The sequence below is a fragment of the Tenrec ecaudatus genome, chromosome 11, assembly GCF_050624435.1.
Source record: "Tenrec ecaudatus isolate mTenEca1 chromosome 11, mTenEca1.hap1, whole genome shotgun sequence".
NCBI classification, from domain to species: domain Eukaryota; kingdom Metazoa; phylum Chordata; class Mammalia; order Afrosoricida; family Tenrecidae; genus Tenrec; species Tenrec ecaudatus.
In genome coordinates, this window is record NC_134540.1 from 150,501,377 (window position 1) to 150,515,720 (window position 14,344).

The 14,344-nt window shown below is 42.6% G+C and overlaps 1 protein-coding gene across 1 annotated transcript in view; it reads left to right on the plus strand.

Moving 5' to 3' along the window:
- Positions 1-14,344, plus strand: part of GPC6 (glypican 6) — a 1,382,124-nt gene that overhangs the window by 1,220,758 nt on the left and 147,022 nt on the right. The window contains exon 5 of the mRNA XM_075563532.1: positions 6,604-6,734. Within this exon, the coding sequence (XP_075419647.1) occupies positions 6,604-6,734 (131 nt within the window). The remainder of the gene's footprint in view (positions 1-6,603; positions 6,735-14,344) is intronic.

The following is a 14,344-nucleotide window of genomic DNA, read 5'->3' on the forward strand; positions in this document are numbered from 1 at the left end:
CTCCATGAAAAATCTTAAATTTATTCAATATTCTCTGACTGCTATTACAAAAAATGTGGATGCTGTCACACATATGGGTGGGGGGGGGGGCGGAATTTATCACCGAGCACATTGGAAAAGATTAAAATTCCGTGGCTCCAGTTGCCTCTTGCTGCATGACATCTCATCCAAAAATTTAGCAAACTAAAAGAACACGCACATTAATATAAATCACAGTGTGTGACTTCGGAATTTGAGCAAGGCTCAGTGGGCTGATTCTTCTGTTCCACATGGTGTTGACTGTGGCCACTTGGTGTTAGGTGGCACAAGAGTGTTCTCAAAGGTCTAATAGGGCTTCACTCATGGTCTGCTAGCTTGGCAGGTGGCTGGAAATCTGGGCTCCGCTGGAATTGTCAAGTGCAATGCATGCCTGTGACCTCTCCAGCAGGGTGGTCTTGAGCCGAGTCTTGCAAGAGAGATGCTGTGATCTTATAACTGTTGGGTCTGAAGACTGGCATGGCATCATCTACAGCGTATGGAAGTAGTTCCAGCAGCCACTGAGTTCGCCCTGTTCAGCAGGACGAGATATTAACACCACTTCTCAATGGGAAAAGTGTCAAATACTTTGCTGTCATCTTTCATGGCCGAAGAAGTACATCATGAGGAAATTGTGCCTTTTTGAAACTCTCAGTAATGAACTCATCCATCAAAAGGCAGCCATTATCAAAATATTAATTTAATATACAAAAGAGCATCAGCTATGGATCGTAAAGTCATCTGGGTGCCTTTTACTCTCTTACTCCTCACAGAAATTGCTGCTACTATTGCTTCCAAAATTTCTCACCAACTGAGGCCCTCTCCTTTCCACATCCATTGCCTGTGGGTTGAGCCTTGTACCAGCTACCTTTGGTTGAGAGCTAATTAGTGCCACATACCGTGATAGCACCTTCACAAGCACACCCATTTCACACTCGTGCCCCACCTCTAAGCTTGATACGGTCATCATCTCCATTTCTTAGATGAGAAAAGGGGGTCTTGGTAAAGCGACTCCCACATTATCTCTTTGCCACTCAATGGACGGTTCTAGATTCAATCTCAAGCACCTGACTGCAGACTCTCATTCTTAGTTATATGCATATGTGAGAGGGATGCCTGAGCTCAGAGACTCCACTTTACCTGTAGCCTGGCTTTTCACACTGGGTGGACGGATAACTTCTGGTGTACGTTTCTCTTTCCTAAAGGCAGCGCGGCGCTCCTAGAATCAACATGTCTCTGTGTGTAACAGAAGCTCATGCTGCATTATCAGCGATCTCCAACCCATCTGAATTTTGTTCCTCAGTTAGACCCACCAAGTGATATCTGCTGATTGAGCAAGCAAGGCAGCAGCCTCTTGTCCAACCAGGAGCACAATTTGGACTACACGGGAGACACACACAGAAAGGATCATGTGACAATAACACACTCTAATAGCCCTAATTTAATTAGCAATAGATAGCTTCTCCAAGAGCACTATGAAAAATAATGCTCCCAGTATTCCAAAATATCAGTAGCACAGAGATCATGAAGACAGAATAGGAAGTAGTGTTGGGAGTGGGTTATGGCCAATGTTGGGAGAAACTTACTTGTTGTCATAAAATGACTAGTGTTTTCTTTTCCTGAGAATGAGAGAGAAAGGCTTGGATTTCCAAAGGCAAGGTTTCCTAAAGTCACAAGATGGAGAGAAGGTTCTCCTTTAACCAGGGAGCTGGCTTGTCCAGCAGGCGGGAGGCAAACCAATCTAGCAGGGATGCACTTGGCTGCTCAGTGGACCCCATGGACCCATTTACCATCTGGGGACTGGAGGAAGAATGCCATTGGCTTTGAGGCCTTTTCAGAGTCACTGCTCAGGACGCCTCTGGCCTTTCAGGACCACACTGGCACCTGGTAATGTGTCAGCGGCCGTCGCAAAGGCAATTTCTGTGTTCCCATCAGAGCAGAGATGCAGAAGACTGCGGTGGATAAAAAGCTTCTTTCCCTTTCCTAGCCCCGGGGGATCCTGCCATACAGAGTTGTTAAAAGGGGAGCTGTGGGGGTGATTAGGTTATCTGGAGAATGAATTGTAAATTTTATAATGTTTTTCTACTTGTGGATGTCTATATACCAATGGTCTTTGTGGAATTATCAGACTTCTGTCAGCTAATTTAATTGCACCAACAAGTTTAGAGCAGGAAAACCATAAGCCCAAAGCACCACTATTTGCTTCCCTTTGCAAGCTGTGCAGAGCCAGAGGGTGTTGCGCAGTGTTAGAGTCCGTGCACACCTGTCGGTCAGGGCAGACATTTCACACCAGGTTGTTGGAGCCGTTCCACGAATTGCAGTCATTTATGTTCTCGCTCTGCTCGTGGTGCAAGAGCCTCCGAGTGTCTCAATATGTACGTGTATGTTTATAGTATTTAATTTATAGTATTTAATAAGTAACTCATGGGCATCTGCATGAATAAGAACTTCTGTGTTTCACCAGTGCAACAGTGACTACTAGTTCTGGTGACCCTGAGGTTGTGAACTCATGCAGTTTGGCTTTGGGGTCTTCGAAGGAGAATCGAATCTCATTGTGTTTAGCAAAATAGTGTTTATTTGTTTTTTGTTACATTGGGGTTTTGCAAGCTGCTAACTAAACCAGATAACAAATCACTTATAGTAGCATATTATAACCAGGGGCCTAAACTTTAAAAAGGGGGGGGGGCAGGATATATTCACACCAAAGATTTAATATGGTAAAGTAGTTTAGCTAGCAAATTAATTAAGGTACACCACACGTATATTGGGACAAGCCATCTAATGAAGTGTGGCCATTTGTTTCTGTGTTTGGCAGTGTAGGGTAGTCAGTAAAACCACTAGTGAGCATCATGGCCACCCCACATGTGTCACAGCAGAGCAGGATGTCATAGCTTTTCCGTGACTGATCTTTCTGAAGTAAATAATGAAGGCTTTTTGAGGAGTGGATACCTCTGGGTAGACTCAAGCTTCCATCCCAACATTTGGATTATTCACTGACCACATACCCTTAGGGTGTCATCCAGAGTCTCTGAATCATCAGTATGATTTTCCATAGGCTTGAGAGAAAAGGACCCTTGAGCCCTTTTCATCGTGATTGGAGTAGGGTGGAGGTGGACAAGACAGAGGAGGTGTCTTCTAGGTCCAGGAAGCTAAAAGGATAGCACCGTCGTGGGGGAGGAGCAGAGAACAAAAGAAGATGGCAATCGCCAGAGGAAACCTTTCCTACTTTATGATAGAAAGCAAACAGCTTCTCGCCTATTGGAGAGGAGAGTATTTTAAATTCTAAGAGTAAGAGAACTGTCTCAAGGATGATTTCTCAGATTCACTGCCAGAGAATCGATGCCAATGCATAGCGACCCAATAGGACAAGGTCGGACAGCCCCGTGGGTTTCTAAGACTGTAGCTGCAGACAGGAGTCCACACCCTGTTTTTCCACAGGAGCGAATTACTTGAATTGTTGAATTACTGACCTTGCAGCTAAAGCCTAATGCGTAACCACCACACCACCCAACAGGGCTCCTCCAAAGTTGTTTAGAGCTCCTAATTTCAAACCTTCTCTTTAGAGTAAGCCCTTGTGAGTCAACTCAATGACCTGCCCTCATTTCCCAAGGCACACCTGTGTCAGATTTCCAGAAGAACCAACTTTACTATGATATCAATTCCATATACCCAGATGGGATACAGATACCATATATACTTGAGTATAAGCTGACTCAACTATCACAACTAATTTTACTACAAACACTGCATTAAAATGTGCTGAAAAACTTGGTGTATACACTAGTCCATACGGTACTTAGTGGACTAGTAGTATTTGTATGATGATGTGTGCACATATGTACATAAAACCTACAAATATGTATCCCATCGTTATTAGTTCCTAGATTGCATCCGTGGGATAATGCCATGGTGCAAACACCTTTTCTTGTGCAAGGATTCCTTGGATATTTTAGCAGGACACACAGTCCAAAGAAACGTGCTTATTCGTCAGAATTAATCTTCATCAACATGCCTCCTGGAGAGTCTTCCAGAAAAGCAGATTGTTTTTGATTAACTTGCAAAACAGAGAGAGACACCTCAGACAGGTCAAGCTAGTATGTTTCCCAGAGTAACACTATAGGCACTTTCCAAAACCTTAGAGGAGGACATATCTTTACTATCAATATATTGTCTGCATAATGGAGGAACATGTGTGCTGAGGGCTCCATGAGGAGTCTGTGCTCATACATATAGCTTTCATGTCATTTTCATCCATGACAGTAAGATGGGGCTCAGAGGGGGATGGCGTGAAGGACCCTCTCAGTGCTGCCCTGGGGGCCTACGCTCTTCATCGTGCCACAGGAGGCCGGCAGGAACGCAGGCCGGGGCTCGGTAGAGAGCACCAGGTGATATTTGGAGAAACTGCTGCTGCCTACGAAGCTTAGCACTCTCTAGCTTTCTTATAAAAATCACTTATCTGAACAGCATTCTCTCAGCCTACTCCACCGCTATGTCTACCTATGACAGATGTTTGATACTGGAATTTAGATCTGTATGTTACTATTATCTATGTAGTACTTTAAAAAACACCATTTGGGGTTCTTTCTACTAATACTTTAAAAGAGAGGCTCTTAAAAGGGCTTTATATTAATAATTAATTACATTTAGAAAGTATATTATATGATATATATAGTATATTTCTAATTGCATGCTTTAAAAATTCATGCATAGAGGGAAAGAAACCCATAGTGTATATACCAAACTATCTACAGTACTATTCTGGGAAAAGAGATTATGGATGTAGTTCTCTCTAGGTTTTTTCTTCTTCTTTATTTTCTAAATATTTATAGTAACAGATATTATTTTTGAAAATAATGCAAGCATTTTAAGGTGGGCTATCAAGAGCTTCAACAATGGGAAGTTTGAGACCTCGTAAGTGTGTATGAAAGCAGTGCTGACCAATATAGTAGCCACGGGAAACAGCTGTTATTTGTGATGATATATCAATTAATCGAGAATTCAATTTCTCAATCTCACTAGCAACTTTTCAAGTTGTAATAGATTAATTTTTAAGAAAGTTCTATTTGAAAACGCTGGTAGAGCACAGCTTGCCAAACCAGGCCCTGAACACCGGTAGCACAGAGATGCCATATGCCAACATTTGCCCATAGGAACTTCTCACTACTTTTGGCCAGGTCTCTTTGGACACCTCACTCACCTGTCGCACCGGAAGCTCAGAGATGGTCCCCATGGTGGTTTACCTAGTTAACAAAAGAGCAAGGATTAGAAATGATGCCTCAAACTCAGACCCACTGTCTCAAGTCAATTCCAATTCCTAATAAGTCTATGGGGTTTCCGACTCTGAACACAGCCTCGCCTTTCTCTAGCAGAGCAGTTGATGGTCTCTGACCTTGCACCTTAGCAGGCTAACCCTAGGCCATAGTCCCACCATGGGAGCCAGGGCTCTCACTGCCATTGAGTCGAGACCACATCGAACAGAGCAAAACTGACCCTGTGGGTTTCCAAGACTATAATGCTTTCCTCTAGTAGGAAATCCTGTCTTGCTCCTTGGGAGCAGCTGATGGTTTCAAACTGCCGACCCTTTGGTTAGCAACCCACCTCGTAACCACTAGACCACTCACACTTCTTACCTTCATGTCGCTTTTACTTTCTTCTCAAGAAGACGAAGTCTTTCTCGCCAATATTCTGTTTAATCCAATTCAATATTGTTTATAGTCTCTTTTTGAAAAGCACTATGATAGCCCTTGAATACTATATAAAATTGTATAAGACACCCCTTTATCTGTAAAGGGGGGTGTCAAGCGTACAAACTGAAGAGCAGGCTAGGTAAGGAATGAGGATGGTGAAACGTCAACGTGTCTACTTTAGCTATGGCATCAAGAGGAACTAATCCCTGAAGAAAGTCATCATGCCTGGAAGAGTAGAGGGGTGCGGAAGGAGGCCCTTAACTAGATGAACTGACACACTAGCTGCAACACTGGTTTCAATATGGTAATGGTTGCTTGTGAAGGTGGTGTGGGACTGGGCAGTATTTTGTGATGTACACAGGTAAATGGGAGTTGGTACAAACTCGATGGCCCCGAACCACAACAACAACCAGGCCAGGTAGACTGATGGCCCAAAGTAGCAGTGGATCTCTCTCTTCCACTTAGAAACTGTAAAACACTTCATGCAGACAAATGGACCTGAGATACACCCACATTCACTTAGCATTTGTTCTTCTGTTAGATCCCAGTTTCCTCCTCCTTCAGCAGAAGACAAATCAGACGCCATTCTTGGAATTCAGCTGATCCCTGGTCCCAAATTGTTTTCACTTCATGTGAATTGTTCAGTAGCCTCAAATCTCTTAAGTTGAATTTGTTTTTCTTATTTTCAGGCCTGATTCTGTATGTTCAAAATAAATCTAAGTCTTCAAATGAAATAAAAGAAAGTACTGTTTAAATAGTTAGTCATCTGCTTCATTTTGGACTACATGAAAGCAAATAAGAACTTGGAAGGAACAATTGTTTTCAGGCAGTGTTTCTTGAGCTGTTAAAGCACAGGTTTTTTTAAGAATAAAAATATTCTTATATTTTTAACTTTTGACAGATGCAATGCTTTTGGTGGCCGAGAGACTGGAAGGACCTTTCAACATTGAGTCCGTCATGGATCCGATTGATGTCAAGATCTCGGAAGCCATCATGAACATGCAAGAGAACAGCATACAGGTGTCTGCAAAGGTACTTACCTGCATTATGGATCTACTAATAGAGAGTGGAGTAATTTAGGAATGAAGTAACCAGATATGTCAGCCAGGATTATAAATTTGAATATGTTGTCAGAAAGCTTTTCCGGTGGTACCTCATTTAAAATGTCTAACAAATTGGCCCGGAGAAGGGAAGCAATCTTTTAGTTTGCAACTAGTCAATCAGGGATAAGTTATTGGCTGCCAAAAAGTTTCAGAGAGCCCACGTATGTCCACTAATCCCTCACATTTGTGAGCAATTGGGGGGAAATTTTACTTTCCTGTTGGAAATTTCTGCCTGCTTTCACCATGCTTCTTCTCTATCGTGACTTCTAGCTATATTCTGAGCTGTGCAAACTAGGCAAATGTTCTATATGTTGAATTGAAAATAAATCAACATCCCATCGGACTTCCTTTCAAGACTAAGGTGTAGGCTTCATTAATGGCTCTTCTGGGGAAATGCTCTTTTGCACAAAGTCAACCACCCATTTTTTAGAGGAGTAAATTTTCATAGATCATATGAGTTACAGCTCCTGGGATCGCAGCTGCAAATACCCAGTGCACAGGTCTGATTTCCTTCCACCTGGGTGAGAGGAAACAGGACCCACCTCAAGCTCCCTGGAGAAGTGGGCTTTTCCCCTCTCTCCCGCATGGAGGGTTGCACACTGCTCTCGTGTTCTCTCTCCCTGTCGTTCTGTCCTGAAACAGCAGCCATCTCAATATCAGCTCCTGACATCTGGAGAGTTAATGATGGCATTTCAATTGAAACGCACCCTAGATGTGTGAAAATTGTATGCCAAGCATAAAAGGGCATGTTCAGTTTTCTTCCATTTCTCTCTCTTTTTAAAAATCCTATGTGAAGGGATTTCAAATGTCATCAAAGGGGAAAAGGAGGTTTCCCTCCAATTCCAAATTCACTGCCATTTGTCCAGTCCAATGAGTTACAGCCTCAGAAACCCACAAGGGCAGCTCCACCCTGTCATAGGGTCGCTGGGAGTAAAGAGAAAGGAGAAATATCGTTGCCGATAAACATCCATGGGACATGATTTGTTTTGCTGGGCTGAGTAGGGCTTAAACTAGATTTGAACTTTTCCTGGTGAACTGGGACGTTATGGAGCATCTTCGTTACCAAGCAGCGCTGTAAGAACAACAAACATCCAGCAGGGGATGGTTTTACAGAACATCAAGAAGGCTCTTCCTTGTGTGTTTCTGTTGATGAACCCCAGGGGTACAGAGGTGTATTAGTCTCGGTACTTTAGAGAAACAAATCCACAGCAACTCATGTATAAGACAGAATTTTATATACAGGCTAAGTGTGCATCAAGAAAACATCCCAACCCAGTGCTGCCCAAGCCCACAAGACCAACCTAAACCCAATAACCCATATGTCCGACGCCAGTCCACAAAGTCCTCCTCCGTCTTACAAAATAGATGCGATCATGCCAACTTCAGGCATTCAGTGAATGCCGATTCAGTGAATGTGTAAGCATCTCAGCACTGTCAGGGGTCTCCACAAGGGTGCTCCAGCACCTGGGGCTGCACTGGGGTAGGTCCATGTGGCTTCTCCTCAGGGATGTCTTGCAGAAAGTGAGCCTTGCCAGCTGAAGCAGGGAACTGGCTAAGGCAGCTGCACACTGGTCCGACCATCACAAAGCAAGAGACCCGAGAACTAGAAAGGCGAGGCTCACCAAGGCATTTACCCCTCCGCCCTTCAATTAACCCCACCTGTGTTTATCAGCCAGGTTGGCACAATAAACTAACTAACTCAAGAGGTTTGCTGGTGGAGCTACAAACCGCTAGGTCAGCAGTTTGAAAACACCAGCCATTTGGTGGGAGGAAGATGAGTCGGTCTACTCCCGTAGAGTTTTGCAGTCTCAGCTACCCACAGGGGTGTGTGTTCTGCTCTGTCCGAAAGGTCACTATAAATGACCTGCATGTCACGGATGTGGATCTGGGTTTGGAGTAGCTGGTGGCCATCACTGGAGCTCTGGGGCTTGCAGTTGAATCTACTGTATGTGTGTCCTGGATCCGTCTGGGTACCGCTGTTCTCATCTGCACAGTTAGTAACTCTGAGCCGCCCCACTGGGCCAGCAGTGTAAAATCACCAGTGTCTCGGAGGAAGAAAGATGAGGTTTTCTACTCTGTAAAGATACACAGCCTTGGAAACCCACAGGGGCATTTCTACTCTGTCCTATTATGTCAGAGGTTCTCAACCTGTGGGTCATGACCCCTTTGTGGGTCAAACGACCCTTTTTCAGGGGTCACCCGATTCATAACACTAACAAAATTACAGTTATAAGATAGCAACAAAAATAACTTTATGGTTGGGGGTGGGGTCACCACAACATGAGGAACGGTATTGAAGGGTCACGGCATTAGGAAGGTTGAGAATCACTGTTTAGGTGATTATGAGTCAGACTTGGCTCATGGCTTTACGTTTGGTGCCGTAATGGGTTGTGCATTGCACTGCTAACCACAAGGTCAGCAGTTCAAAGTCACCAGCCACTCTAGGGAAAGGATGAATCTTTTTGTTCCTCTAAAGATTTATAGGCCCAGAAACCTTGAGGAGCACTTCTACTCAGTCCTATAAAGCCATCATGAGTGAGAGTCTACTAGAGAGCAATGGATTTGGGCTTTGGTTTGGGGGAAATAGTACACTCGGGGTTCCCATCAAATGGTGCTTTCTTTCTTCCCATTGGCAAAAGAAAAACCAATAATCTATCCCCTTCAAAGCCATTGCCTAAACCAAAAACCCTAACTCACTCTCATCAAGTCAATTCCCAATCGTCGCCACCCTCTATAGGCTGCCAATCTTTACAGGCTCAGAGAGCCTCGGTATGTTCCCCGTATTCATTTGTGAGCTTCAATCACCAACCTTCTGGTTAACATTTACCCAACAGCACTCGAAAGGAGTAGTCAATGTTGTTTAGAGAGGCCAGCAGTCACTGCGTATGCACATACTGCTGTCGATAATGTTCCAAATGGCTTTAAAGAATTGCTTGTGGAAAGACTCATGGACCGGTGTCTAGATGAAGACCATCACAAATTCCCCAGAAGCAAAGGATGGTTCCCATTGGTTTGTGTGCACATGTGCAAGCCAGGGACTCTATGAAAAGCGCTCCTCCAGAGGTCAGGACTCTTGATGATTATGTGAAATGTGTCCAGCTGCATTAGAAGAACGCTGATGTGAATAAAGAATGCACTTGTTAAAGGACACATTTCTTTGTAAGAAATGTCAGAATCTACAGATTAGGGATCCCAGACCCATCTGTAGGCAACTGGACATCCCTTTACAGAAGGGTCGCGGGGAGGAGACGAGCCAGTCAGGGTGCAGCGTAGCAACGATGAAACATACAACTTTCCTCTGGTTCCTAAATGCTTCCTCCCCCCCACTATCATGATCCCAATTCTACCTTACAAATCCAGCTAGATCAGAGCATGTACACTGGTACAGATAGGAACTGGAAACAGAGGGAATCTAGGACAGATGATCCCTTCAGGACCAGTGGTGAGAGTGGTGATACTGGGATGGTGGGGGGAGGGTGGGGTGGAAAGGGGGAACCAGTTACAGGGATCTACATATCACCTCCTCCCTGGGGGATGGACAACAGAAAAGTGGGTGAAGGGAAACGTTGGACAGTGTAAGGTATGACCAAATAATAATAATTTATAAATTATCAAGGGTTTGTGAATGAGGGACGGAGGAAAGGTTGGAGGAGGGAGAGGGAAAATGAGGAGCTGATACCAAGGGCTCAAGTAGAAAGAAAAAGTTTTGAGAATGATGATGGCAACAAATGTATGATGTGCTTGACACAATGTGTGATAATAGTTGTACGAGACCTCAAGAAAACGGTTTATTAAAGAAAGAAGAAGACGCTGTGTCCTAATTGGGGGTCAGGCATCCTGAGGGTTATAAAGTTTAGAAATGAAATGACTTTTTACTACATGATGTGATTGACAACCTCTCCTTGGAAAAGTGTTATCTTTATTGGAGCCGTTAAATCTGACAGAAGCCATTCCCAGAGCGTCTTTCAGAAAAGCAACCAACTCATATTTGTTGAACGATTACTACCAGAGACTGGTGTGCATTAATTTTAGTATGTAACAGTTAAGAAAATGCTGGGATAAGATATCAATTTCCTGATAATGAGACCGAGACTTAGAAAATTAACTTACCAAGGTCTCATTGTTTGTGAAGGATAAATAAAGGTCTGATCCCCAAGCCTATGCTTCTGATTGCTACTTAATCATTAAGTCAGGACCTGCAGACCTGTCACTCACAAAAGATGATGTTCAAGAAGGATGTTCTGAAATCAGATCAAGAATAGAGAAAACGTCCAATAGTCTTCAGTCTGACCGTATGAGAATGCAAGGAAACACGTGAGCTGCCATCAAATTGCCTCTGATTCATGAGAACCTGAGACCAAAGGGAAGGACGGCCTGCCTGCTTTGCATCCCAGTCAGACAAGCATGATGCACTGAGGTTTCATTGACTTCTTTGGGAAAGTATATAGCTAGGTTCTGCTTCAGTGATTCTCAACCTTCCTAATGCTATGACCCTTTCATACAGCTCCTCATGTGTGGTGACCCCCAACCATAAAATTATTTTCGTTGCTACTTCATAACTGTAATTTTGCTACTGTTAGGAATTGGGCGACCCCTGTGAAAGGGTCGTTTGACCCCCAAAGGGTCTGTGACCCACAGGTTGAGAACCACTGCCTTTGTCTTAGTCTGGAAGCTCTGCTAAAACTATTCAGCCTCAAAACAACACACACGTTACTCCTGCTGAGTGGTGGCTACTCATGAGGAGCCTTAGCCAGCTCATCAGCCCAGTGCTCCGTCTTGGAAGCTGAGATTTCTACGACTGGGTCACACAGAGAGGTGCCAAAGCCTGGGGGTCTCAGCTATATGTTTTTCTCTTTCAAAAATCATGTGCTAAGTTCCATACCACTTCCCTTCATGCTGAGTTTTAATTAAATGTTCGTCCTACATAGCTTACTGACCATTCACTTCTTTAATACTTACCTAAAATTGAAGAGTATAAAATATAACGCTCTACCTCTTTCTCCTTTCCATACCTGAAGTAAAAAGGCAAGCACCCACAATTTCAGAGAGGACACTCTCCTCAGATAATGCAGTTCTTATCACAACTGTAAAAGGGAGCAGCTTGCCATCTACTAATTGAGTTAATTAATTAGTAGGATTTACAGACTAATGACACCACTTATCTGTCATTCTGTTGGACTGTCATGCTCTATGTGTGGCTGGAATCAATGCAATGCCATTGAGATTTGGGATACCAGCAGTCACCCATGATGGAAAGGTTTCTACAAAACTTGGAGAATAAGACAGACAAGGAAGAAGGACCCAGCTGTCTAATTGTGGGAAGTTAACCAATGAAACCCTTAAGAAAAGCAGTGAAAGATTTTCCAATATAGAGGTGGAATAGGAACTCCTCATGTTGAAAGACACCCCAAGAAATACAACTAGAAGGAAGGTCCCTCTTCCAAGGTGCATGGCTGGCAGAAAGCTTACAGAACTTTCACCTGCTTCTGTGTCCTGACTCAACATGTAAAGAAACAGCTGCAACCATCTCTTAATAATTGGAATGTCAATGGTACAAAGTACGAATCTAAGAAAATACAAGGTTAAAAGATGAAATTGAGCACATAAAGAGCAATGTCCTGGACATTAGTGAGCTAAACTGGACTAGTGTTGGCCATTTAAAATCAGATAAACACATGGTCTCCTTTGCTGGAAATGACAAGTTGAAGATGCATGTTGCTGTATTCATCTTCAAAAAGAATATTTCAAGATCTAGCCCGAAGTATAACATTGTCAGTGACAAAATTTGTATATAATAGTTATTTAACCAGGAAGACCAGTTAACATAATTACTAAAATGTATTCCCAAACCAGTAAGGAAAATGAGGACGTAACTGCAGAATTTTGATAAATTCTGCAGTCTGAAATCGACCAAACATACAGTCAAAGTATTTTTACTTTGAAAAATACTAGTGAGTGGAGTATGAAATTTAAAAACCAAGAAGACAAATCGTATTCGGAAAATATGGTCTTGCTTATTGAAATGATAGAGCAGCAAAAACAAAGATCTATTCACTGTCAAGAAAACCTCTTTTTCAGTAATATGCATGGAGACCTCACCAGTGGAATACACAAGTATCAAATCCAATATATGATATCAAGGACATCATCTATCAAGAGAGCAAAATACAATTTAAACGACAGGCAACAAAGGAAAACATTAAAATGGGAAAGAGAAAAGGCTCTGAAGTTAGCTTTTCCATGTAGAGTAGCTCAAATCAATGGTAGAAATGAAATGAAATAGTTGATAAGATTTCAAAGGACAACTCGAGAAGAAGAAGTGAGATGTTATCATGAAATGTATAATGACTTGGAGTTTACAAACCCAAATGAAAGAGCACGCTTAGTATTTCTGAAGCTGAAGAGAACAGGGAAGCCTTAACTTGCAATACTTGAGGACTCTACGGGCAAACTAAGATGGAAGAGAGAATATAGTCCATGTGCCACAAAAAGTGGTCCAGCATGCAACCGGGTCAGGAGATAATATATGATCAAGAGACAAAGTTATCAAAGGAAGAAGTCCAAACTGCGTTGAAGGCAACAATGAAAAGCAACTCTTTGGGAATTGATGTCATACAAATTGCATGTTTCAACAAATGAATGTAATGCTGGTGGCTTGTCTATGTTAAAAAATTTGGGGGGAAATTTTGAAAGATAAGTACTGGGCCACCAAATAGAAGATATCCATATTTGTGTCCATTTCAACGAAAGGCGATGCAGCGGAATATGAACATTATCAACAATATCATATGCAAGTAAATTTTTGCTGAAGATTATTCAAAACTAGTCACCACAATACATCAACAGGGAACTACCAGAAATTGAAGTTCAAGAGATGAAATGGAATGACAGCAAACAATGGTGATATTGAATGGATCTTGGCTAAAAGCAAAAATACTAGAAAGATCTTTGCCTGTGTTTGGTTTGTTTGGTTTGGTTTGGTTTGGTTTGGACTGTGCAAAGGCACTCACCTGAGTGGTTCATGACAAATTATAGATAACTTTGTGAAGAATGGAAATTTCTGATCATTTGTGTTCATGCAGAAACTGTGCTTATAACAAGAGACTGTTGTTTGAACAGAGAAGGGAGATAGTGTGTGGCTGAAAATCAGAAAAGCTTGGAGAGCAAACGTTCTGAGAATGATGAGGGCAATGAATGTACAAATGTGCTTGACACAATGGATGGATGTATGGATTGTGATAAAAGTTGTACGAGCCTCTAATAAAACGATTACAAAATCAGAAAAGCTGTATGTTGGGTTTGTTTCCTTGCACAATACTTATTTAATCTCTATGTGGAGTAATTAATCCGAGAACTTGGTATATATGAAGAAGAACATAGCGTCCTGTTGGATGCAAACTGCACATGCAGATAACAACATAGAAAGCTCTACTATGTAGGTGACACAAGCTTGCTTGCTGAAAACAAGGACTGGAAACACTTGGTGATTAAAACTAAAGATTACATTCTTTAGGATTGATTATACCTCCACATAAAGAA